Here is a 23226-nt window from a genome sequence, read left to right as displayed (position 1 = left end):
TTCCTCCCAGATGTGCCAGTGGACTTCAGATTTTTCTCCCATTCATGGCCTAGAAAAATTCAGTCAGCCCTTCCTCAGCTGTCTATCCAAACCTGCATACCCAGACTCATGAAACCTGAGAAAATGCAAGCCTTGAGGGTTACCTGACCCTCTGGACCTGTTCAAAGACCATTTGTTCCTGAGAATAAATACTCCTCCGTCCCTCCCTACCGCCATACTTCCAGTGGCTTCTTTCCTTTCTTATTCTTCTTTTTTAAGATTTATTTTTGAGAGAGAGAGAGTATGAGCGTTGGTGGTCAGAGAGAGAGAGAGAGAGAGAGAGAGAGAGATAGAATCTGAAGCAGGCTCCAGGCTCCAAGCTATCAGCACAGAGCCCGATGCAGGGCTGTACTCACGAACCTGGGAGACCATGACCGGAGCCAAAGTCCGAGAGTTAACAGACTGAGCCACCCAGGCGCCCCCAAGGCTTCTTTCTTTCATGCACACACTGGGCTCTCCTTAAGAGGAATTTGGGAGAATGCTATTTTCTCTTCTCCATCCTGCAGCACCCCCCCCCTTCCTTCTGGGGTGCTCTTGTCAGCAAAAGCTGATGGGGAAGTGAAGCCTGGGGCTAGAGGAAAAGCGAATAAGGGGAAAGGGGAAGTCTGGGAGGGAGGCCTCAGAAGAGGCTGATGGGAGAGGAGACAGAGAGGGCACCAGCTTAGTCTGTACCCACCAGTCCACCGGCCTCTCCAGCAGCTGCTGAACTATGAGCCACACCAGAGATTTACAAGGTAGGGAAGGTAGAATCGGCAGAGCCTAAAATGAGAGTAAAGAGATGGACAGACCTGGGCGGGGGCTAGGGGGTGGTGAGCAGGCCTAGGAAGGCAGAAATGTGATGGCCCTGGGCGGGTGTGGGGGTAAGAAGAGGAATGAGAGGTAAGGAAGCATTAACCTTTGTGCCCCCTCAGGAGGAAAAGCCTTCGGGCTGCTGAAGGCCCAGCAGGAAGACAGACTGGATGAAATCAACAAGGTAAAAGGAAGATCTAAGGGGGCAGGGCCTGTGGGAAGGGAACCCTGGACCAGGGGACCTATCCTGCCTCTTGTCCCCCCCCCCCCAACAGCAATTCCTGGATGATCCCAAATATAGCAGTGATGAGGATCTGCTCTCCAAACTGGAAGCCTTCAAGAGTGAGGGGAAAACTGTCGGGGGGAGGGAGGGGGGGTAGTGAGGAGGGCAGGATTTCCCCAAGGACAGAGAAGGGACAGCAGAGACACAAAATCTACATTTGTGGTGGGAAGAAGGGAGGCTGCCCTTATTGCCCCCCTAGTTGCCGTCCCTTTCCTTGGGCTGCCCTGCCCAGCACCCTCTCTGTTTCCCTACACTTTAACAGGGCCCCTCTACCCGACCCGCACTTCCTCAGGCTGCCCTACCTCCTCCTTTCACATCTTCCCCACCTAGGGCTTGGTTAGCAACTCCTTTCTCAATCCCCTGCCGTGCCCCCTCCCGAGGACCCTCCAGCCAGCGCTGACCCTATCTGCTTTCTCCCCTCACCCAGAGAAATACATGGAGTTTGACCTGAATGGAAATGGAGATATCGGTGAGAAAAGAGTGATCTGGGGAAGTGTGCAGACCCAGGAAGAGGGAGGTGTCTCCTGCAGTTCTTAGTGGTTTGGGAGAGGGCCCAGCTACCAGAGTAGGAGGGAGGAGAATGGGAATGTGAAGGTGAGGACAGAGAGAGACAGAGGCTCCTCTCCTCTCACCCCCATCCTCTGCCTCTAGATATCATGTCCCTGAAGCGAATGCTGGAAAAACTCGGGGTCCCCAAGACCCACCTGGAGCTGAAGAAACTAATCAGGGAGGTGTCCAGCGGCTCTGGGGAGACTTTCAGCTACTCTGACTTTCTCAAGATGATGTTGGGAAAGAGATCTGCCATCCTAAAAATGTGAGGGTCCAGTTCCAACCTCTCCTATACTTACCTGTTTTCCCCTCACCCCTATCCCCGTCCCCAGGCTCACCTACACATTACTCAGCATCCATTTCTTCCCTTCTTTGAGGGATCCTTCCAAGTTCCTATCCCTACCCCTTGTTCTAGTCCCCACAGCCCCAAGCTCTCCCATCTCCACTTTCCTTCCTCTTCCTCCCACCATAACAACCCCCATCCTCTTCCAGACTTTCTTAAAAGGTTTTTTTTTAATGTTTTTTATTTTTTATATTTGAGAAAGAGAGAGAGACAGATAGACAGAGCTCAAGCAGGGGAGGGGCAGAGAGATGGAGACAGAATCTGAAACAGGCTCCAGGCTCTGAGCTGTCAGCACAGAGCCCTATGTGGGGCTCAAACTCATGAGCTGTGAGATCATGACCTGAGCCAAAGTTGGCTGCCCAACTGACTGAGACACCCAGGCGCCCCTTCCAGACTTTCACAGTAGCCTAAAACGTATTCTCTTGAGAAGGCTATCTCCTGATCCCTCTGTCTTTTCCCATCTCAACCAGGATCCTGATGTACGAGGAGAAAGCAAGAGAACAGGAGAAGCCAGCAGGTCCCCCAGCCAAGAGAAATATCTCTGAATTGCCCTGATTTATGGTAGGGGAGATGTGGTGGGATTGATGGGGTTCCTAATCACCCCAGCATGGAAAAAGAACACAGAATTGTGAGCCACAGTTACGCTAAATTAAATAAACTATCCTCCTTCTCCAGATTAAGTCAGCTTGGTCTCCGTTTGGGGGGAATTTTATCCTGGGTTTAGGGAGAAGTGAGGCCCTTTGAGGGAAGGGCAGCGAGGATTTGCCCAAATGAACAATCCATCCATGATTTTGTTTTAAATGTTTATTTATTTTTGAGGGGGGGAGGGGCAGAGAGAGATAGGAGGACAGAGAATCTGAAGCTGTCAGTGCAGAGCCTCACACAGGGCTCAAACTCACAAACAATGAGATGATGACCTGAGCCCAAGTCAGAGGCTTAACTGACCCAGCCACCTAGGGGCCCCTCCTTCCACAATTTTGTAAAGTGTCAACCACAGCAGATGGTTTTGTACTCCAAGGGAGAGTCCAGATATATGATAGCCCTGATCTCAAGGAATTTAGATGGAACAAAAAGACATGTGCAAACAAACAAACAACAAATCACTCAGGTCCACAAGGAAGAGCAAGGATTATCTTTTTTTTTTTTTAAGATTTTATTGTTTTTAAGTAACTTCTACACCCAACATAGGGCTCCAACTCACAACCCCGAGATCAAGAGTCACATTCTCTATTGACTGAGCCAGCAGTCATCTCGAGCAACGATTACCTTGAACTGATATTCTCCATTACTAGTCTTTGTAAATTTTTTTTTAATTTTTTTTTAACGTTTATTTATTTTTGGGACAGAGAGAGACAGAGCATGAACGGGGGAGGGGCAGAGAGAGAGGGAGACACAGAATCGGAAGCAGGCTCCAGGCTCTGAGCCATCAGCCCAGAGCCTGACGCGGGGCTCGAACTCAAGGACCGTGAGATCGTGACCTGAGCTGAAGTCGGGTGCTTAACCGACTGAGCCACCCAGGCGCCCCTAGTCTTTGTAAATTTTTAAAAGATGTTTATTTGTTTTTGAGAGAAGGAGACAGAGAGAGAGCATGAGTTGGGGGGGGGGGTGTTGCAGAGAGAGAAGGAGACACAGAATGTGAAGCAGGCTCCAGGCTATGACCTGTCAGCACAGAGGCCTACATGGGGCTCAAACCCACAAACTGTGAGATCATGACCTGAGCCAAAGTCAGAGGTTTAACCAACTGATAATTTAAATGTTAAATTAGTCACTGAGGTCCTTTTGGGGAACAACCTGCAGAAACTAAGTTTAATGAAGGGAAAGGGGGCTTCTATTAGGAGGTTATTGAGAACAGATACAGGGGATACTGAATCCCTGGGTAGCAGAAAGGATTAAAAAGCCAGTCCCAGGAAAGGCAGGAACCTCAGAGTTCCTGAGCCTTCAGTGAGGCTATCACTGGACCTTTCCTCCAACTGATAGGGAAAAATCTGTTATATGATGGCTGACAGGACTGATCAGGGAATTTCAGTCCCTGCCTGAAGACTTCCCTTCCGGGTTCTTCTTCCCACCCTGCTTGCCTCAGGCGCCAAATTACTAATAATGAGGAATGCGGAAGTAACAGACTATAAATTGTCCCCTCTGTTAATGTTCTGTGCTCAGACCTCTGGAGAATGATCTCCTCTGAGCCCACCATTGTAAATAAGCCTCCTTCCTTCCAAGATCTCCGAGTGCCGCTTGGTTCTTCTGCCGGGTGATCCAGACCAGTTTGTGTAACACAACGTGTCCAGATGAGTTAACTTAGCAACTCCCAGTTACTGGCTACTACTTCTGATTTCCTGACTTTCCGGGAAGAGGTAATCCAATTAGCCCAGCTCGTTTCAGGTACTGAGGACAGACTGTTGGCTCTTCCCAATGGTGAAGCCAGGTTGGCCTCCTAAAGAGCGCTACAGTAACAACTGTATGGGACTTCAGATGAGGAAGAGGTCATTTCAAGTTGAATAACATATCCGAATATAATGAAATCAATAGCTAACTTTATTGAGCACCTACTATATGTGAGATACCAGCCTAAATGCTTTCCATATATTCTCTTAATCTTTGCAACAACCCTGGTGATACTAGGGAGGATACAAAGGATCTAGAGCTTAAATAATTCGTTCACCCAGGATAAATAAATTGGGTTATATTCATACCTCAGGCTATTATTATGCAGCAACGAGAATGAACAAAGTACAACTACATCAACAATGTGGAAGAATTTCATTAACATAATGTTAAGCAAAAGAAGACAGATGCAAAAGAACCCTTACTGTACAGTTCTATGTGGATACAGTACAAAATCGGGTAAAACTAATACATGTAGCAGGATGGTCAGGGAAGATGAAAATTTTGAATGGGTGATCAGGGTAGGTCTCACTGAGAAGATGACTAACACTGAACAAGACCTCATGGAGGTAAAGGAGCGAGGCATGTGGGTTTCTGGGGGAAGAACCAACTTGGCAGAGGAAAGAGAAGCAAAAGGGACCCAAGGTGAGAAATGTCTGGTAGAGGTAGGGAGAGTAATAAAATCAGGGGGCAAGTCATTTAGGGTCTTGCGGGCTACTCCAAGGACTTTGAGAGAAACAGAGGCATTATAGGACTTTGAGCAACGGAGTCCTTTGAGGCTTCCTTTGAGGAAAGGTCCACCCTGAGTGCAGTGTAGAGGACAGACTAGGGACAGGGGTAGGGACAAGTGAGGAGGCTGTTGCTATAACCCAGGTGAAAATTGAGAGTGGCTCAGATCAAGGTAGAAGCAGTGTATGTGAAAAAGCTGGATTCCAGGTATTTTCTCAAGACAGGAGTTCCTGTCTAATTGAAAGTGGGGAGTGAAATAAAGAAGGGAGTCAATGAAGATTCCAGGGTTTTTGGCTTAACCGTAATTTTTAATTTCCATCAGCTGAGATGTGGAGAGGACAGGTTTTGAGGTTCCAGAGATCAAATGTTCAGTGTTGGACCTACTGACTTTGAAATGTTCTTTTAGAGGGGCACCTGGGTGGCTCAGTCCAACTTCAGCTCAGGTCATGATCTCGTGGTTTGTAAGTTCGGGCTCTGTGCTGACAGCTCAGAGCCTGGAGCCTTCTTTGGATTCTCTTTCTGCCCCTTCCCCAGGCACGTGCACTCTCTCTCTTTCTCAAAACTAAAAAATAAAACACTAAAAAAAAAAAAAAAAAAAAGAAATGATTAGATACCCAATAGGAGATGTCAAGTACATATATGTGTCTTCAATTCTGGAGTTTGGGAGAGAGGTCTGCGATGAAGATATGCATTTGGGAGTCATCAGCACAAAAGCTATTTCAAGTCAGGAGATTGATGTTCATGACACACGCAGGTTGGGTAAAGGGCTGGGGTGAAGGCTTGACTGGAGTCAGTTTAAGAATGCATGACAGGAGGGGGCCTGGGTGGCTCAGTCTGTTAAGCATATGACTTCTGTTCAGGTCATAATCTCACATTTCGTGAGCATGAGCCCCACTTTGGGTGAACATGAACCCCACTTAGGGTAAGCCCCCCCTTCTCTCTCTGCCCCTCCTGGGATACTCTCTCTCTCTCTCTCTCTGCCCCTTGCTCACTTGCATGCTCTCCCTATCTCGCTCAAAAAAAAAAAAAAAAAAAAGAGGGGCGCCTGAGTGGCTCAGTCGGTTAAGCGTTAAGCGTCCGACTTCAGCTCAGGTCATGATCTCGCAGTTGGTGAGTTCGAGCCCCGCGTCAGGCTCTGTGCTGACCGCTCAGAGCCTGGAGCCTGTTTCAGATTCTGTGTCTCCCTCTCTCTCTGACCCTCTCCCATTCATGCTCTGTCTCTCTCTGTCTCAAAAATAAGTAAACATTAAAAAAAAAAAATTTAGAGGGGCGCCTGGGTGGCGCAGTCGGTTAAGCGTCCGACTTCAGCCAGGTCACGATCTTGCAGTCCGTGAGTTCGAGCCCCGCGTCGGGCTCTGGGCTGATGGCTCAGAGCCTGGAGCCTGTTTCCGATTCTGTGTCTCCCTCTCTCTGCCCCTCCCCCGTTCATGCTCTGTCTCTCTCTGTCCCAAAAATAAATAAACGTTGAAAAAAAATTAAAAAAAAAATTTAGAAAAGAAAAGAAAAGAAAAAAGAATGAATGGCAGGAAGGAAATCTGACTGTAAGTATGGATAACTCTTCCAAAAAATTTTGCTGTGGTAGGAGACCTGGAAGAGGGGATAAGAGAATCATTTTGAATGTTTAAGAACTGAACTCATCTCAACTATTGTAATGAAGCTCAGGATAAAATTCTTACCTGGTTCTTGCTAATTTTTCTGCTCTAATTTTCCATACTAGAGAGGCAGTCTCTTAATTTAGTCACATCAGCTGAGGCACAGATCCCTAAAACCATGCCTCTGCTCATCAGTTCACTGGGCCTGAGCTGTGCACTCTTTCCTCAAACTTGGCTAAATCCTAACTAGTTCTTCACATTTTTTAGTAAGAGTCAAGTTTTTCTAGAAGCATTTCTGAACCTCCCCAGGCAGGATCTGATTGTATTCCTCTACTTCCAGAATGTATTGTGGATGTCTCCGGCGGCTTCATAACAGTTGTCGAAGGATTTACTGAACGGTTAGTAGGTCTGATTGGAGCACAGTAATAGAAGACAAAGGAGGAAACTAGTACCGCATTTCGTAGAATAAAACCCATTGTGAAAAGAATACAAACTGCCAATAGTATCAGATATATAAATACATTCATGAAAATTGTTATAAAATTAAATGTCTTAGTCATTGGTTGCTGATATGCTAATGAAGAGGTTATTCCTACCCTATCTTTGTTCAAATGATTTGCATGTATTATGCAAATAAACAGAACTATCGAAAGAATGCCTACAGTGCACGGTGCCGACGATACACTCCCCTGGACCTCAGGATTGGCCTGTCTATCCACTTCATTTGCATGACGTGATTTAATAACTAGAAGGCCCCACCCCTCTGGAGCCTTCGCCCCTTACAAATGGACGCGTGTGTCGGGGACTCTTCCCTATTATCTAGGCTCCGCCCTCCGGCAGCTAATCCTTTCTGTCCCCTGCGTTCGCTCGGTCTCCTCCACTGAAAGCGCTATCAGCCTTGCATCGTTTCCTTCATCTTCGCATCCCTACGTCTCACCGCTCCCATCTTTCCACGAACGCACGACGCACGCTCCGCCTCTCCTCCCTCCCCCCCACCCGCCCCTATTCGTCGTGCAAATTCTGCGCCCCAACCGCCCGGCCGACAGACGCTGCATTCCCGCCCCCTCTACGCGTCTTAACGGCCGACGCCGGGGGCGCGTCTCTTTAGCCAACCGGCGTCCTAGCGCCTGTAAGTCCCTCCTCTTTATGCAAATAACCTGTGCCTTCTCCGCATGCCCTGCTTTTTTTTTTTTTTTAAATAGGGACAGCCCTCGAAGTAAAGAAGGATAGGGTGGGAAGTGCCCCGCCCTTTATGCAAATCAAGGGGCGTGTCGTGCGCTGAGGGAGGCGGGAGGTGGGGGGGGGTGCTCCCGGGGGCGGCGGTTGCCCGGATGGGCCGTTAGTCGGAGCCCAGCCGCGGAGTGAGCGAGGGAGACGGGAGGAGCCGAACCCGGCGCCATCCGCCGCCATCCGCCCCCGCCCCACCGCCATCCCACCTCGGGGAGCCCCTAGGCCCCGGTCCCGGACCCCCGCGCACCCGGCCAGGTGAGTCTGGGGAGCCGAGTGCTAACGCCCTTTTCCGGCGCGGGAGCGGTGGTGGCGGCGGCGGCGGCGGCAGTGGCGGGCCGGGGGGAGGAGAAGCTGCCATTAGCCGCCGCCATTTTGTCCTCCTGCTGCTGGGGCTTGCTTGCCCCTCCCCCTCCGATACCCCTAGCTTGGTACCCTCACCTCCAACCCCTCACACAGAGTGTATGCCCTGCCCCTAATCACCCACTGTCCTGCTTTCTTGGAGTGACCCCTTTCTTGGGCCGGTAACTCCACACCATCCGTTGCGCTCTTGGCCTCTTCACCCCAATCTGTGGGTCCCCTTCGCTACCGCCACTCTGGGGTGGGCCGCGCCCGACGATCCTCGGAGTGTCTCCTTTCCTCCATATTGGACCCCCTCCACCATCAACCAGTGCTTGGGTTCCCCATTCTTGACCCCCCTGTTCGCGTCGAGTCACTCCCACCCTGGAACCCTGTTTTTATCCTGCATCCTTGATTTTTACGTTCCTCAGTCTTCCTCTGCTTTTTAGTTTTTCCTGTGTCTTTTCCCCTCTGTGACTCAACCCCCGTTTTCTTCTTGGGTGTCTTGACGTTGCCCTTTTACTTTGTTCTGTCTTTACCGTTTCTGCTTGAGTGTATTATTTTCCACCTGCTTTCGTGTTGATCCTTCTTTATTAGTGTTATTCCACTATTCTGTGTCCTTTTCTTTCATATATTTCTTTTCAAACATTCGGAGTCTTTAAACACCTACAGAGCAACCCCCATTCCCTCATCTTACCTGTCTTAAAGTTCTCCCTGATTTTCATCCTGATTTTACCCACTTTTTGCCCTGTGTTTGCCTGGATTTCCCACCACCTTCCATCTCTTTCCTGTACGCCATTCTTTCCTATAAATGAATGCCTGGTCACTCAGGAACTGACTGATGATGCAGAGTTTGGCCTGCTTAGGGAGGAAGGGATATTGGGGAAAGAAATGACTGCTGATGGATATTCTTACTGAGGGTAGGAAAATGAAGTTGGTTCTGGTTTTGGCCCTATGATTATGGAGTGTGCTTGAGGTAGCTCCATAATGTTGTTTTTCTCACATCTACGTAGGGTTAGTCAGAGCCCAGCAGTGTGTATTTCATCTTGACACAAGATTTTTTTCCAGGAGCTGGGATAGGGGCAAGTGCAGGAAATGATGGGGTGAATGTTCCAAATACTTGGGGTTCTGTAGCTTGGGAGTATGTAGAGCCCCAGTTATTCCATAAGGAATTACCTGGCACCAGCCCTCAGTCTGGCTGAGCAAGCTCGTAAAATTGTTAAACTCCCAGCATACCTTCGTGCAAACCTCCCCAGATGGGAGTGAGGCTTCTGGGAAAGGAACCTGGGGCGCAGTTAGGGAGTTGGTGGTCTAATAAGTGGGGGATCTGAAGTTCTGTTACTTGCAGAATGAAGCTTTATGCCTTTTTCTGCTTTTGTCTAAGGCTGGGACTTGTCATGTTTTATTGTACATCTCTGGAATGATTTCTGTGGGGGGAGAAGAGATTATGAAGAGAGATAATGAAGTAGCTGCTACCCTTTATAGCCTGGCACAAAAGGAAGTGTGTTTACTACTAGGAGGATACTAAATTTTTTATCTGGATTTGCTTGGCAAGAGGTGTCTGGGGGAAAGAGGCACCATGGCATGTGGGCTCTGTGGGAGTTTAAGGGACTGGGGACTTTGAATAGGCTGGAGGCAAAGACACCAGAGGGCCACATATCTGGGTCCCTAATGAGAACAAAAAGGACCATCTAGGTTTCTTTTGGAGTTAGTAAAGGGAGCAGAGACTGAAACACTTGGTGTCTGGCCCACAGGCTCCGGCACGTTTTGGGGGAGGTGCCTGCAGGACCCAACGTACTCAATGAGCTTCCAGCGCAATGTCCGATCGCTCGGGGCCGACTGCCAAGGGGAAGGATGGAAAGAAGTATTCCTCGCTCAACCTGTTTGATACGTATAAGGGCAAGTCCTTAGAGATCCAGAAACCCGCTGGTGAGGGTCCTGCGAAGATGTTCCTAATTCCTAGAGGCTGGGCATACATTTTAAAGCTCTTTGAAGGGAAATGGTTATAGTGCAAATATCAAAAGACTAGAGAAACACTAGAGACTTCCGAGTTTTATTTTAGGTCCCATAGGGGACGTTGGTCTTTGGATGAACACCATTTACCCTCCTACAAAGGCGTGTCTGTAGTTCCCTGTCTTTGGACACGTAAGAATCGGAGGAAGAGAAACGTGGATTTGGAGAAGTCTGGGGCCAGCTTGCTTCCTGCAGGCTCAAGATCAACCATCCAACAGAGAAGCATCAAGTGTAATGCATCTTAGTTTTTCCAGTGGAATTTCAGGGATTGCTGAAGGCAAAGAAAGGAGTGGTTTCTAAAAGGAGTTTGGCTATAAGACATTAAGGGCATATAAATGGGACTTAGGAGAGAAAGCTGTCAGATCACCCATGTGGGATGTTTTTTCACCCTCTCATCTTTTCTCCAGTTGCCCCTCGCCATGGCCTGCAGAGTCTCGGGAAAGTTGCCATTGCCCGGCGTATGCCACCCCCAGCCAACCTTCCAAGCCTGAAAGCCGAGAACAAAGGCAATGACCCCAACGTCTCACTAGTGCCGAAAGACGGAACAGGATGGGCAAGCAAACAGGAGCAGTCCGACCCCAAGAGGTAGACAGAGGCCTGGGGGATCTAGAGTGATGAGTATTTTAACTTTGAACTTCAGAATGAGTTGGGGCTTGGTCTAGCCCAGCCACATAAGATCCAGAGACAGAGGGAAGCCCCTTTCTTGGCTATTCCAGGACTCCTGTTAGAGGACTAAGGAATGACACATTCAGCTTTCTGTCAGGTGGCAGGAAGGCATCAACAGACAGCCTACACAGGGTAACTAGGTTATAGTATTTTGTCGTAAATACTTGTGAACAGTAACAAATGGGCCTGGGTTCACTTATCCTCCATGAATCGGAGAAGTAGGGGAGGGCATCGCAGATTCTGGATAACTTTCCTGTCCTACCATCCCTTTAGTTCCGATGCCTCAACCGCTCAGCCGCCGGAATCGCAGCCACTGCCGGCTTCACAGACGCCTGCCTCCAACCAACAGAAACGACCCCCAGCAGCCCCCGAGGTATGTGAAGAACTGGATGTTACCGAAGGGCTGGAGGCAAGAATGGTTTGTAGCTCTACCACCCACCGTCACGATTTATTTTTCTGCTTCCCCAGAACGCTCCTTCGGTTCCAAGCGGGGTAAAGTCCTGGGCACAAGCCAGCGTCACCCATGGAGCACATGGAGATGGTGAGTGCAGGGCTGCTTGGGGAGCTTGCTCAGTGCTCTTGTGGTAGGTAGGAGCCCTGCACTATACCTTCAGCAAAGTGTTCTCAGTCCTCTGGCTAAATTTTGGGCCCCGTATTCAGTTTCATGGGCCACATAAGCAAATTCATGTGTCTTACTGGAGGGTGAAGTGGTGTTCCAGAGCTGACCTTGTTTCTTGGGGAATGAGTATGCAGTACGTAGGGGGTGAATTTTAAGACAGGAATTTGATGATCTGGTGCCTATCAGAGCCTTCCACTTTCATGGTATGTTGTTTCATGGTAAATATGCTTCTGTCTTCTGTGCACCCCAACCCCAACAGGTGGAAGGGCATCAAGCCTACTGTCACGATTCTCTCGCGAGGAATTTCCGACCCTGCAGGCGGCTGGCGACCAGGACAAGGCTGCCAAGGAAAGGGAGTCTGCCGAACAGTCGTCTGGGCCCGGACCAAGCCTCCGCCCCCAAAGTGAGTGGTTGCCATTTGTGAGTTGAGTGGGTGGTGAGTGGTTGGTTATTTTTTGCCCAGAGCAACACCTTATTCTATCTCAGAGCCAAGTGTTGGCTTATTCACCTTCTTCTCCATCATTTTAAAGCTATGTTCCTTCTTTGCTTTTTCCAAAATAAAGATTCTACAACTTGGAGGGACGGAGGTGGGCGTGGCCCTGATGAGCTGGAGGGCCCAGACTCCAAACTTCATCACAGCCATGATCCCCGGGGGGCGCTACAGCCTTCAGGCCCACCCCAGTTCCCTCCATACCGCGGAATGATGCCGCCCTTTGTGAGTTTGCACATCTAGTTTTTGAGTGGTTGTGCTTGAAGCTTGAGATTTAGCAATTAGCACTTAGTTTTTGGAGGGGGCAGAGAGAAAGCAGGGGCCTATGACAGAGGGGAGGACAATAGGTTTAGGGAGCTGGTTGGCTCTTTGTCCCTCTAAGCAGCTGCTGTTGGGACGTTTTGCAGATGTATCCCCCGTATCTCCCGTTCCCTCCGCCCTATGGACCCCAGGGGCCTTACCGATATCCTACTCCTGATGGGCCCAGGTGAGTAACCCAGCTCTGGGTTTGTGATTGGGGACGGGAAGCCTACTAGGAAGGGAGATGATCTTCAAGGCCCAGAGTCTTCTATGTGTATTTTTTTGGTTTTGTTTTCTTTTGTTTTTGACATTTATTTACTTATTTTGAGAGAGGGGGAGCAAGCGGGCAAGGGGCTGAGAGAGAGGGAGACACAGAATCCAAGCAGGCTCCACACTGTCAGCGCAGAGCCTAATGTGGGGCTCAAACTCACAAGAACTGACAAACCGTGAGGTCATGAGCTGAGTGAAATCAAGAGTTGGACACTTAACCGGCTGAGCCACCCAGGCACCTCTTGTATGTGGTTCTGTAACATGCTTTTACACTCTCTCTCCCGTTTGTCTTTTCATATGCAGCCGTTTCCCTCGTGTGGCGGGCCCTCGGGGCTCAGGGCCGCCGATGCGCCTTGTGGAACCTGTGGGTCGGCCTTCGATTCTTAAAGAGGATAATCTCAAAGAGTTTGACCAGTTGGACCAGGAGAACGATGATGGTTGGGCAGGTTAGTGGATATGAAGGATGAAGTGTTTTGGTCTCAAAAGGCAAAATCCCCTGAATAAATAGGGGGTTGTGTTGGGAGAAAAGGAGACACCAAAGGGTAGGGCAGACACAGGGGGGAATGCCAAGTCCTGGTAAAGAACTGGGAGGTGTGGGAATGCCAAGACTCACAGTGGCATTCACTTCACTCAGGGGGGTTGGCGTTTCCAGTAGTGCATCCTGTTACGTAGTTCTAGACCCCTTTGAAAGTTACCTGAGATTGGAGAGAACACTTGGGTTATTGCTTTTCACTTTTCCCTCAGGGGCCCATGAAGAGGTTGACTACACTGAAAAGCTCAAGTTCAGTGATGAGGAAGATGGGCGAGACTCTGATGAGGAGGGAGCTGAGGGCCAGTGAGTTCAGAGGCTCAGTTTTTCTCGAAGTAATAAACTCTTAAGTGAGCTGTTTTACAGCTGATTTTAATTCCACTGTTGGTCTGCTCACAGCAAGGAGTCCCAATCAGCTGCTGGTGAGGAACGGCCCCCTGAAGCAGATGGCAAAAAGGGCAACTCCCCCGGCAGCGAACCGCCCCCTCCCAAGACGGCCTGGGCAGAGACCTCTCGGCCTCCAGAGACAGAGCCGGGGCCTCCTGCCCCAAAGCCTCCCCCACCCCCACCTCACCGGGGCCCCGCCGGGAACTGGGGCCCCCCTGGGGACTACCCAGTGAGTGTCTACAATGAGGGGTCAAGAAGGGTCAGTTGTGGGAGATGAGTGTTGGCTGAGAAGTTGAAGCAGTAGTAATAGAGGAAACTGGAGGGAGGGCCAAGAATGGGCTACAGGACGTGTAGAGCGGTAGAGTATCTCTGCAAAGGTCTGGAACATCTTTGGTGTTAAGGGAGTCTGGGTTATAAAAGGAAATTGGGATGCTAATGAGGAAGAACAAGGAGACCTGGGTGTCTCTGAAAGGAGAGAAGAAACAAGATTAGGATGAGTTTGCCCCTACCCAGAGAGGCCACCAATCCAAGGCCGGTGCCTGCACCTGCAGCTAGAGACAGTTGATCAGTCTGTGCAAAGATCAAAAACCTGACGACTGACACGTCTGGCCTTGCCGGATCTGCCCATTGACAGGATCGGGGGGGGCCTCCCTGCAAGCCCCCAGCACCTGAAGACGAGGATGAGGCCTGGCGGCAGCGGCGAAAACAATCTTCATCAGAGATCTCCTTGGCTGTGGAGCGGGCCCGGCGACGCCGAGAAGAGGAAGAGCGCCGCATGCAGGAGGAACGCCGGGCAGCCTGTGCTGAAAAGCTCAAGCGACTTGATGAGAAGTTTGGGGCGCCCGACAAGCGGCTCAAAGCAGAGCCTGCTGTCCCACCTTGTGCCCCTCCTGCCCCGGCTCCACCACCTGCAGTCCCCAAAGAACTCTCTGCGCCTCCAGTTCCTCCACCAGCACCAGCCCCAACACCAGAAAAAGAACCGGAAGAGCCGGCCCAGGCCCCTCCTGCCCAGTCCACCCCCACTACAGGTGTGGCTCCAGCTCCCACCCTGGTGAGTGGTGGTGGCAGTACCAGTAGCACCAGCAGTGGCAGCTTCGAAGCCAGCCCAGGTATGGAGATGGGGCTAGGGTACTACCAGGTGTCCCAGCTCTTCAGTGTTTGGGCTGAGGGTACAGGTGGTATGGGTGGGAGGAAATGAAGTTGGTTTATTGGACTGTGGCAGATGAAAAAAGCTCTTTGCTCGTGTGGATATTTGAATTCCTGGATACGTAGTGACCTAAAACCACTTTGTATAAGCTCAGTCTGGAGCAGGGGTAGAAGGCGTCTGTCATTTTGGTGGTTTCGTGGGAATTTAATGCCACCGTCATTGTTCTTAAAAGTAAGTGCTTATCTTGAGAGAGGGAGGTGAGAGCTGAGGTGATGGGTATTCGTGGCATACCTGTTGGTGTACTGGGCCACTGATGATTATCTTTTTTATCAACGCAGTGGAACCCCAGCTGTCCTCAAAAGAGGGTTCTGAACAACCAGAAGAGGTTCCTTCTCCTGCCACAACCCCTGCCCCGAAGGTGGAACCCAAGGGTGATGGGGTTGGTCCCAGCCGACAGCCCCCCAGCCAGGGCTTGGGCTACCCCAAATATCAGAAGTCATTGCCACCTCGTTTCCAGCGGCAGCAGCAGGTGAGATCAAGTTATTTCCCCCATTAAGAGCTGTTTCTGTCCCTGGCTTCGATGTTTATCCTGTTTGTAAGTTGCCTTCCGGGTCCCTCTACTAGCTCTTGTCTCTCTTTGGTTTCCATGTCCAAGTGTTGATCACATCTGTGTATTAACTTTGCCTTGTTGTGTGTTTCTCTTTTTCTGTTGAGGGTGGTGTGGGGGTTTTGAGGTCTCTCTCGTCCCCTCTTCTGTCCTTGCCCAGGAGCAGCTTTTGAAGCAACAGCAGCAGCAGCAGTGGCAGCAGCATCAACAGGGTTCTGCCCCACCCGCTCCGGTACCACCATCACCGCCCCAGCCTGTGACCATGGGGGCTGTGCCAGCTCCACAGGCTCCGCCCCCACCCCCCAAGGCCCTGTACCCAGGTGCTCTGGGCCGGCCCCCACCCATGCCCCCAATGAACTTTGATCCCCGGTGGATGATGATTCCTCCTTATGTGGACCCCCGGCTCCTCCAGGGCCGGCCCCCTCTGGACTTCTACCCTCCTGGTGTGCATCCCACTGGTAAGGGCCCTTGCATGGGAGTGGGTAGGGGACACTTCAGTCCCAGGAAGTGGGTATCGGCATCTTGCTGTGGGAATAAAGGGTCACCAGTGAAGGAGGTTGGGGCAGGTATGTGGTTGTATTGCTGAGGTGGCTCTTTGTTTCAGGACCATCTTTGGGAAAGAAACGGTGGTCTTTCATTGGCCAGGATTTACTTGGGGGGGATTCATTGATTTAGTCTGGGGAAACTGAGTGGATAGGGTAACTCTTTCAGGAGTGTGCATCAGGCCCAGACTTGGCAGGTATAAGAGAGGAGTTGACATTGATGTGACTGACAGAAGCAGATTGGGGAGATGCTTTTTGAGCTGCAGGGCCTGTCATGCAAGAGAGGGTTAGCTTTCTCATCCCTCTTGTTTTCTTAGGCTTAGTTCCCCGGGAGCGCTCAGACAGTGGGGGTTCAAGCTCAGAGCCGTTCGAGCGCCATGCACCTCCCCTGTTGCGGGATCGGGGCACCCCACCAGTGGATCCAAAGTTGGCCTGGGTAGGAGATGTCTTCACCACCACGCCCACTGACCCCCGCCCGCTCACCTCCCCGCTGCGCCAGGCGGCTGATGAGGATGACAAGGGGATGAGGTGAGTCTGTAGTGAAGTGAGTGCATTGCCACTGAAAGGGTCTGGGCTAGGAGAAAAGGTTCTTTGGATTATTGGTGCAGTGACAGGAATAAGTGTGAGAGGAGCGTCTGGGTGGTAATAAAGTGTTCTCTTTCTCCACCTAGTTGCAGTTTTTTTCATTCTAATTTCCAGTTTTTTTGTTGCCCTTTTAGGAGTGAGACCCCTCCAGTACCTCCCCCACCACCCTATTTGGCCAGTTATCCAGGCTTTCCTGAGAATGGAGCCACTGGGCCCCCGATCCCTCGCTTCCCTCTGGATGAACCAGCTCCTGCAGGGCCCCGTCCACTCCCTTGGCCCCCAGGCAATGATGAAGCCACCAAAATACAAGCTCCCCCGCCGAAGAAGGAAACCCCCAAGGAGGAGACTCCACAACTGACGGGGCCAGAAGCCAACCGAAAGCCTACCCGAGGAGTTGGAGGCCAAGGCCCCCCTCCACCTCGCAGAGAGAGCCGCACTGAGACCCGCTGGGGTCCTCGCCCAGGCAGTAGTCGTCGTGGGATCCCTCCAGAGGAACCAGGGGCCCCTCCCCGCCGTGCTGGGCCTATAAAGAAACCCCTGCCACCTACGAAAGCTGAAGAGCTCCCTCCCAAACCCCTGGAACAGTGTGATGAAAGCCCCAAGGTTCCAAAGCCAGACCTCCTCAAGACGGCAAAGGGGAAGATAGGGGTCCCCAAGGAGACCCCACCCAGTGGGAATCTTTCCCCTGCCCCAAGGCTTCGGAGGGACTACTCCTATGAAAGAGTGGGTCCTACCTCTTGCCGGGGCCGGGGCCGAGGCGAGTATTTTGCCAGAGGGAGGGGTTTTCGGGGCACCTATGGGGGCCGGGGGCGGGGAGCCCGAAGCCGAGAGTTCCGCAGTTACCGAGAGTTCCGAGGAGATGACGGGCGTGGAGGTAGTGCAGGTGGACCCAGCCATCCCCCTGCTCCCAGAGGCCGCACTGCCAGCGAGACGCGAAGTGAGGGTTCGGAGTATGAAGAAATCCCCAAACGGCGCCGGCAGCGGGGCTCAGAAACGGGTAGTGAGACCCATGAGAGCGATCTGGCCCCCTCAGACAAGGAGGCTCCTCCACCCAAGGAAGGAGTGCTCACCCAGGTTCCTCTTGCTCCTCCACCATCGGGAGCCCCTCCTTCACCAGCCCCAGCCCGATTTTCCACCGCCCGTGGTGGGCGCGTCTTCACTCCCAGGGGAGTGCCGTCACGCCGGGGTCGAGGAGGAGGGCGGCCCCCTCCGCCCATTTGTCCAGGCTGGAGCCCTCCGACCAAGTCCCTGGCCCCCAAGAAGCCTCCGACAGCTCCTTTGCCACCGAGTAAGGAGCCTTTGAAAGAGAAGCTGATCACAGGGCCTCTGTCCCCCATAGCCCGGGGAGGTAGCAGTGGAGGCAGCAACGTGGGCATGGGTGTGGAAGATGGGGAGCGGCCCCGACGGAGGAGGCACGGGAGGGCTCAGCAGCAGGACAAACCGCCTCGGTTCAGGAGGCTGAAACAGGAACGGGAGAATGCGGCCAGAGGGACTGAGGGCAAGCCCTCTTCCCTAGCCCTTCCAGCCCCTGCCTCTGGAGTGGAGGAGACACTCACGACAGTTTCCATGCCCCCACCCCCACGCCGGGCAGCTGCCAAGTCTCCCGATCTGTCAAACCAGAACTCCGATCAAGCCAATGAGGAATGGGAGACTGCGTCAGAGAGCAGCGACTTTGCCAGTGAGCGCAGGGGGGACAAGGAGGCTCCCCCGCCAGCATTGCTGGCCCCCAAAGCTGTGGGAACTCCCGGGGGCAGTGGAGGCGGAACCGGACCAGGCATTTCAACCATGTCCCGTGGAGATTTAAGCCAGAGAGCCAAGGATTTGAGCAAGCGGAGCTTCTCAAGTCAGCGGCCTGGCATGGAAAGGCAGAACCGGCGCCCAGGCCCTGGCAGCAAGGCTGGCAGCGGTGGCAGCAGCAGTGGAGGAGGTGGGGGACCTGGAGGGAGGACTGGCCCAGGGCGAGGAGACAAGAGGAGCTGGCCCTCTCCCAAGAACCGAAGGTGGGTAGGGACAGGCTATTAAGTTTATTCTAAGGTTAGACTGAGGGGGAAGGGAGAGAATCTGAAGGAAAGGGAAGTTGGGCACCATGGACTTTGAGATCTAAGGGCACATGGGCTGCTGGGCGCCCACATGTAGGGAAAATAGTCAGAAAGCAGTTGATTGAGTCTGGAGCCTGTGTGTATTGTATGCATATTCTCTGTTCTTTGCTCTCTATTGTGTAGACCCATGCCATACACCTAGAATTTGTTAGATGTGCTTAGAAACACCTGGATTTTAACAGGGAGGTGGGAGAGGTTGGAAGACTTGACTGGTAGGGAAAGAGTTAACAATTCCATGAATATTAGAGTTGATGCTCTGTTCTCATCAGCAGACCTGAGGAGCGTCCCCCAGGGCTTCCTCTGCCTCCCCCGCCTCCCAGCAGCTCGGCTGTCTTCCGCCTGGACCAAGTTATCCACAGCAACCCTGCTGGCATTCAACAGGCTCTGGCCCAACTCAGCAGCCGCCAAGGGAGTGCAGCTGCACCAGGGGGGCACCCAAGGCCCAAGCCTGGGCCTCCCCAAACCCCCCAGGGCCCCTCCCCTCGGCCCCCAACTCGATATGACCCTCAGAGGGCCAACAACAGCGTCGGTTCGGGTAAGCTGGAAGGGCTAAGGGTGGGAATGTCTCCATCCCCAGAAAAGGTCAGGTGCTAAAGGGGGCAGAGTCTGCCCTGGGGACCTTGATGATGGGTGTCTGCACTGACCAAAGGTGGAAGGCTTGGGAGGGGCTAACAGGAAAAACTAGGATCAGATGTAGACCAAGGCAGATGCTGACGGATTTCCCCTTTTCCCCAGACCCCCACTTCGAGGAGCCAGGGCTGATGGTGAGGGGGGTGGGCGGAACTCCCCGGGACTCTGCCGGGGTTAATCCCTTCCCCCCGAAACGGCGGGAGCGGCCTCCCAGAAAACCGGAGCTGCTGCAGGAGGTGAGGGATGGAGCTTGAGATTGTGTTTCACTGCTCTTACTCCTGAAGGTTCTTATTTACGTTTTCTCCACTTTCTCCTGTTCTGTCATTGCGTCCTTACCCCCAGATTCTCCGTTATTAGTCATTTCTTGTCTCCCTTTTTGTCCCACACCTCATTCTGGCCCAGCCACTTCCACTCCCCAGTTCCCACCTCACTTATGTTTTGTTTCTGGCCTTTCTCACCTTTAGGAATCTTTGCCGCAGTCTCATAGTTCTGGATTTTTGGGCCCCAAGCCTGAGGGCCCAGGCCCTCAGGGAGAGTGCAGAGAGGCAGGGACAGAGGCCCTGACTCCTCACATCTGGAACCGTTTACATACTGGTGAGTACAAGTGAGCAGTGGTTGAAAAGGGCGATGTCAAAGAGCCAAGAGGGCAAGGTGGCCTCTGGACTGCCTCTCATCTCTGCTGTCTGGTGCTCTACCCAGCCGCTAGCCGGAAGAGTTACCGGCCTGGCTCCATGGAGCCCTGGATGGAACCCTTGAGCCCTTTTGAGGATGTTGCTGGAACAGAGGTAAGTGACAATGGGAAGGGAGTGTCTGAGCTGGGATTCTCTTGAGCACTGGTAGTGCTTCTCCACCTGGTCTGGGTTGTCCAGGGCTATTTGCTCACATAATTTCTCCCTTTTCTTCAGTTTGTATTTTGTAAACATTAGGTACTGACTGCTGACTTGACTTATTTTGATTTAACTTTTTTTCCACTCCTCTCAGATGAGTCAGTCTGACAGTGGGGTGGACCTGAGTGGGGATTCTCAGGTGTCATCAGGTCCCTGCAGCCAGCGAAGTTCCCCTGATGGAGGACTCAAGGGGGCAGCAGAGGGGCCTCCCAAGCGGCCTGGAGACCCTTCACCCCTGAATGCTGTTCCTGGTGAGGGTTCACCTGGCTCTGAATCCTCTGAACCTCCTAGGAGACGGCCACCTGCTCCCCTTGATGGGGACAGAAAGGTAAAAGACCAAAAACAAGAGGAATGTTTCTGGGCCTCTGACTTTGGTCCTACATTTGTCGTCTCCTCTGTGCTTCTGTGTTTTGGGGATTCTTTCATTTGGGAGACGTGACTTGACTTCCTTTACTTCCCCAATGTAGGAGCTGCCCCGGGAGCAGCCTTTGCCCCCTGGCCCCATTGGCACAGAACGGTTGCAGCGTTCGGACCGAGGCCCAGAGCCCAGCTCCCTCAGGCCGTCCCATCGATCTGGGCCCCCGGTCCAGTTTGGCACCAGTGACCAGGTCTGCATGGGCAGGATCTGAGTACCTTGGGTTGGGTGAAGAGGGGAAAATCTGGAGGTGGGATGTGGAGGACACAGGTCTTGAGTCATGGGACAATCTCCCTTGCATCACTACCACAGGACTCGGACTTGCGCCTAGTGGTAGGAGACAGTTTAAAAGCAGAGAAGGAGTTAGCATCAGTCACTGAGGTGAGTGGGAGAATGAGTTTGGTGGAAAGGCCTTCGGTTTTTGGAAAAAATGTCTGGGTGTGACCTGGAATCCAGGAAGCCCAAACATTGCTTCTGACAAGGCTTTTTCCTCATAGGCCATCCCTGTATCCCGAGATTGGGAGTTACTCCCCAGTGCTTCTGCCTCAGCTGAGCCACAATCCAAGAACCTGGGTCCTGGGCACTGTGGCCCAGAGCCCAGTTCCTCAGGCCAGCGTTTGTACCCTGAGGTCTTCTATGGCAGCCCTGGGCCTCCCAATTCTCAGGTAGGTCCTATTTCCTGTCCCATGACTCCTTTCTGCCTGCTGCCCCTTAGTGTCTGTCTTTCTGATTTGTGTAGTTGTAAAATGCCATTTTGTTATTTCATTTTTCTCCTTGGCTTTTACTGTAGTAGGTGGGGTGGGAGATCTTTTCTTGACCAGAAAAATGAGCTATTCCAGCCTTGCTCTCCCTCAGGTCTCGGGGGGAGCCATAGACTCTCAGTTACATCCCAACAATGGAGGCTTCCGCCCTGGGACACCCTCACTTCACCCTTACAGGTGAGACTCAATGATTGTTGATCTCAGAAGGACACGCAACTGTGTCTCAGTGGGAGGGAAGGGGAAGACCTGTTTCTGGGGTATGAAACACTAGTAGACTTAACTTGGAACAAACGATTCTGGTTTCCTGACTCCTTCTCCCCACCTGACTTTTTCCCCCCCTCCAGATCACAGCCCCTGTACCTCCCCCCGGGCCCAGCGCCCCCCTCGGCACTGCTTTCTGGGGTAGCTGTCAAGGGCCAGTTTTTGGATTTCTCCGCACTGCAAGCAACAGAGCTGGGGAAGTTGCCAGCTGGGGGAATCCTCTACCCTCCACCTTCCTTCCTCTACTCTCCAGCTTTCTGCCCCAGCCCTTTGCCCGACCCACCCTTGCTTCAGGTGAGAGGTGGGCAGGTGCTGGGCTTCGGGAGTTAGGGGTGGGGGAGAATGCTTTTGGGAGTTGACATTTCTCCCTGTTGTCTCCCAACAGATGCGCCAGGATCTGCCATCCCCCTCAGATTTTTATTCTACTCCTCTGCAACCTGGTGGCCAAAATGGGTTCCTCCCCTCAGGGGCCCCTGCCCAACAGGTACCTTTTGTTACTTGTCCCTCATTGTTTCTCTACCCAATTTCTAGCTTTTTTGTCTGACTCTGTTTCTGGTTTTATGACCTTCCTCCCTGCCCTTAATATCCTCCCCTCGACATTATTTCTTAACTACAGATGCTTCTACCCATGGTGGACTCACAGCTGCCTGTGGTGAACTTTGGCTCCCTGCCACCAGCGCCACCTCCTGCCCCACCGCCCCTTTCTCTGTTACCTGTGGGCCCTACTCTGCAGCCCCCCAGCCTGGCTGTGCGGCCCCCACCTGCTCCTGCTACTCGGGTGCTGCCTTCACCTGCCAGACCCTTCCCCCCTAGCTTGGGACGAGCCGAGGTAAGGTATAGGAACTGAAGTGCGAGGGAACTCCTAAGAGCTAGGGGTAGGGATTCAGAATCTCCAGGTGAATTGGGTTGGGAGGCAGGAGGCTTATGAATTTTTTTTTCCTTCAGCTGCACCCAGTGGAACTAAAGCCCTTCCAGGATTATCGGAAACTGAGCAGCAACCTTGGGGGACCTGGGTCGTCACGTACTCCCCCAGCTGGAAGGCAAGAGGAGGGAGTGGGGATGCAGACTGCTCACCCTTAAGGGCTTTCTTACTAAGGGGCCAGGGAACAGGGGTCAGGCTTGCCTTAAAAACTTTTTCCTTTAGGTCATTCTCTGGCCTCAATTCCCGTCTCAAGGCCCCACCATCTACCTATAGCGGAGTCTTCCGCACCCAGCGCATCGACCTCTACCAGCAGGTGAAGGGGAGACCCCTGTGGCCTCAAGTCTGAATCCAAGAGTTACCATCTGAGTTCCTGTCTTTTCCATCCCTGACTTCCCAGTATGACCTCTATGTACCTATATCCTAGGCCTCCCCACCGGATGCCCTGCGCTGGATGCCGAAGCCTTGGGAGCGGACAGGGCCACCTTCTCGAGAGGGGCCTTCCCGACGGGCAGAGGAGCCTGGGTCTCGAGGGGACAAGGATCCTGGGTTGCCCCCACCCCGCTGAGGGAGTTCCCCTTGCCCCCCACCCCCCGGGGCTTGTATATAGATTATAAATATATAAGGGGGAAAGGGGTGGGTGGGGAGGGGTTGTGGGGCTGGGGCCTCACTTCCCCTCCACCCCCCTCCCCTGGTCCCCTATCCCTGGGGCCGTTTGTTAAAAAAGAGTAATAAAAGGATTAAAAAATTTTTCTGAAATGATTTTGGGGATGGGTTGGTTGTTTGCAATCTTTTTGTACCATAGTACAGTCCCCAGTGAAGTGGTT

General features: G+C 52.4%; 2 protein-coding genes and 1 non-coding gene across 8 annotated transcripts; all 3 read left to right on the top strand.

Annotated features, from left to right (window-relative positions):
• The first annotated feature begins 635 nt into the window (after positions 1-635).
• On the top strand, positions 636-2683 carry AIF1 (allograft inflammatory factor 1). 3 transcript variants are annotated; one of them, XM_047102009.1, is made up of 6 exons: positions 639-773; positions 951-1012; positions 1104-1170; positions 1539-1580; positions 1763-1925; positions 2474-2683. In XM_047102009.1, the coding sequence occupies exons 1-6, from the start codon at positions 749-751 to the stop codon at positions 2556-2558; spliced, it is 444 nt and encodes a 147-aa protein (XP_046957965.1). In that variant the 5' UTR covers positions 639-748; the 3' UTR covers positions 2559-2683. The 3 variants fall into 3 exon arrangements, with proteins under 3 accessions (XP_046957964.1, XP_046957966.1, XP_046957965.1); XM_047102008.1 differs by lacking the exon at positions 1104-1170 and having other exon boundaries at positions 636-773; positions 1442-1580; XM_047102010.1 differs by lacking the exon at positions 1539-1580 and having other exon boundaries at positions 638-773.
• Positions 1844-23161, top strand: PRRC2A (proline rich coiled-coil 2A). 4 transcript variants are annotated; one of them, XM_047101972.1, is made up of 32 exons: positions 1844-1925; positions 7047-7104; positions 10027-10201; positions 10693-10870; positions 11225-11324; positions 11420-11492; positions 11830-11973; positions 12134-12285; positions 12468-12547; positions 12934-13076; positions 13375-13465; positions 13559-13775; positions 14181-14655; positions 15032-15222; positions 15461-15758; positions 16160-16370; positions 16562-18427; positions 18796-19061; positions 19262-19392; positions 19621-19750; positions 19856-19941; positions 20138-20371; positions 20511-20651; positions 20771-20839; positions 20956-21123; positions 21314-21396; positions 21564-21774; positions 21866-21964; positions 22097-22309; positions 22426-22520; positions 22625-22715; positions 22827-23161. In XM_047101972.1, exons 3-32 carry the CDS (start codon positions 10090-10092, stop codon positions 22965-22967), a joined length of 6489 nt encoding a protein of 2162 aa, XP_046957928.1. In that variant the 5' UTR covers positions 1844-1925; positions 7047-7104; positions 10027-10089; the 3' UTR covers positions 22968-23161. The 4 variants fall into 4 exon arrangements, with proteins under 4 accessions (XP_046957928.1, XP_046957929.1, XP_046957927.1 ...); XM_047101973.1 differs by lacking the exons at positions 1844-1925; positions 7047-7104 and adding an exon at positions 8030-8191 and having other exon boundaries at positions 18799-19061; XM_047101971.1 differs by lacking the exons at positions 1844-1925; positions 7047-7104 and adding an exon at positions 8030-8191.
• LOC124529520 (small nucleolar RNA SNORA38) lies at positions 10375-10505 on the top strand. Its single transcript, XR_006966407.1, has one exon. It is a non-coding gene; the product is annotated as a small nucleolar RNA SNORA38 (small nucleolar RNA).
• Positions 23162-23226: the final 65 nt, after the last annotated feature.

Source organism: Lynx rufus, unplaced genomic scaffold (assembly GCF_022079265.1).
Source record: "Lynx rufus isolate CCGP_SWC_20201006 ecotype Redwood Valley unplaced genomic scaffold, mLynRuf1.p SCAF_6, whole genome shotgun sequence".
Classification (NCBI taxonomy): Eukaryota; Metazoa; Chordata; class Mammalia; order Carnivora; family Felidae; genus Lynx; species Lynx rufus.
This window is presented reverse-complemented; position numbering and strand designations above follow the sequence as displayed.

Coding starts and splice junctions, on each gene's coding strand:
- PRRC2A (XM_047101972.1), top strand. CDS start 10,090: ATGTCCGATCGCTCGGGGCCGACTGCCAAGGGGAAGGATGGAAAGAAG. Junction 14,656..15,031: donor CAGCTTCGAAGCCAGCCCAG/GTATGGAGATGG, acceptor TTATCAACGCAG/TGGAACCCCAGCTGTCCTCA. Junction 19,062..19,261: donor CAACAACAGCGTCGGTTCGG/GTAAGCTGGAAG, acceptor CCTTTTCCCCAG/ACCCCCACTTCGAGGAGCCA.
- AIF1 (XM_047102008.1), top strand. CDS start 749: ATGAGCCACACCAGAGATTTACAAG. Junction 1,013..1,441: donor GACTGGATGAAATCAACAAG/GTAAAAGGAAGA, acceptor TTCCCCACCTAG/GGCTTGGTTAGCAACTCCTT. Junction 1,926..2,473: donor AGATCTGCCATCCTAAAAAT/GTGAGGGTCCAG, acceptor CATCTCAACCAG/GATCCTGATGTACGAGGAGA.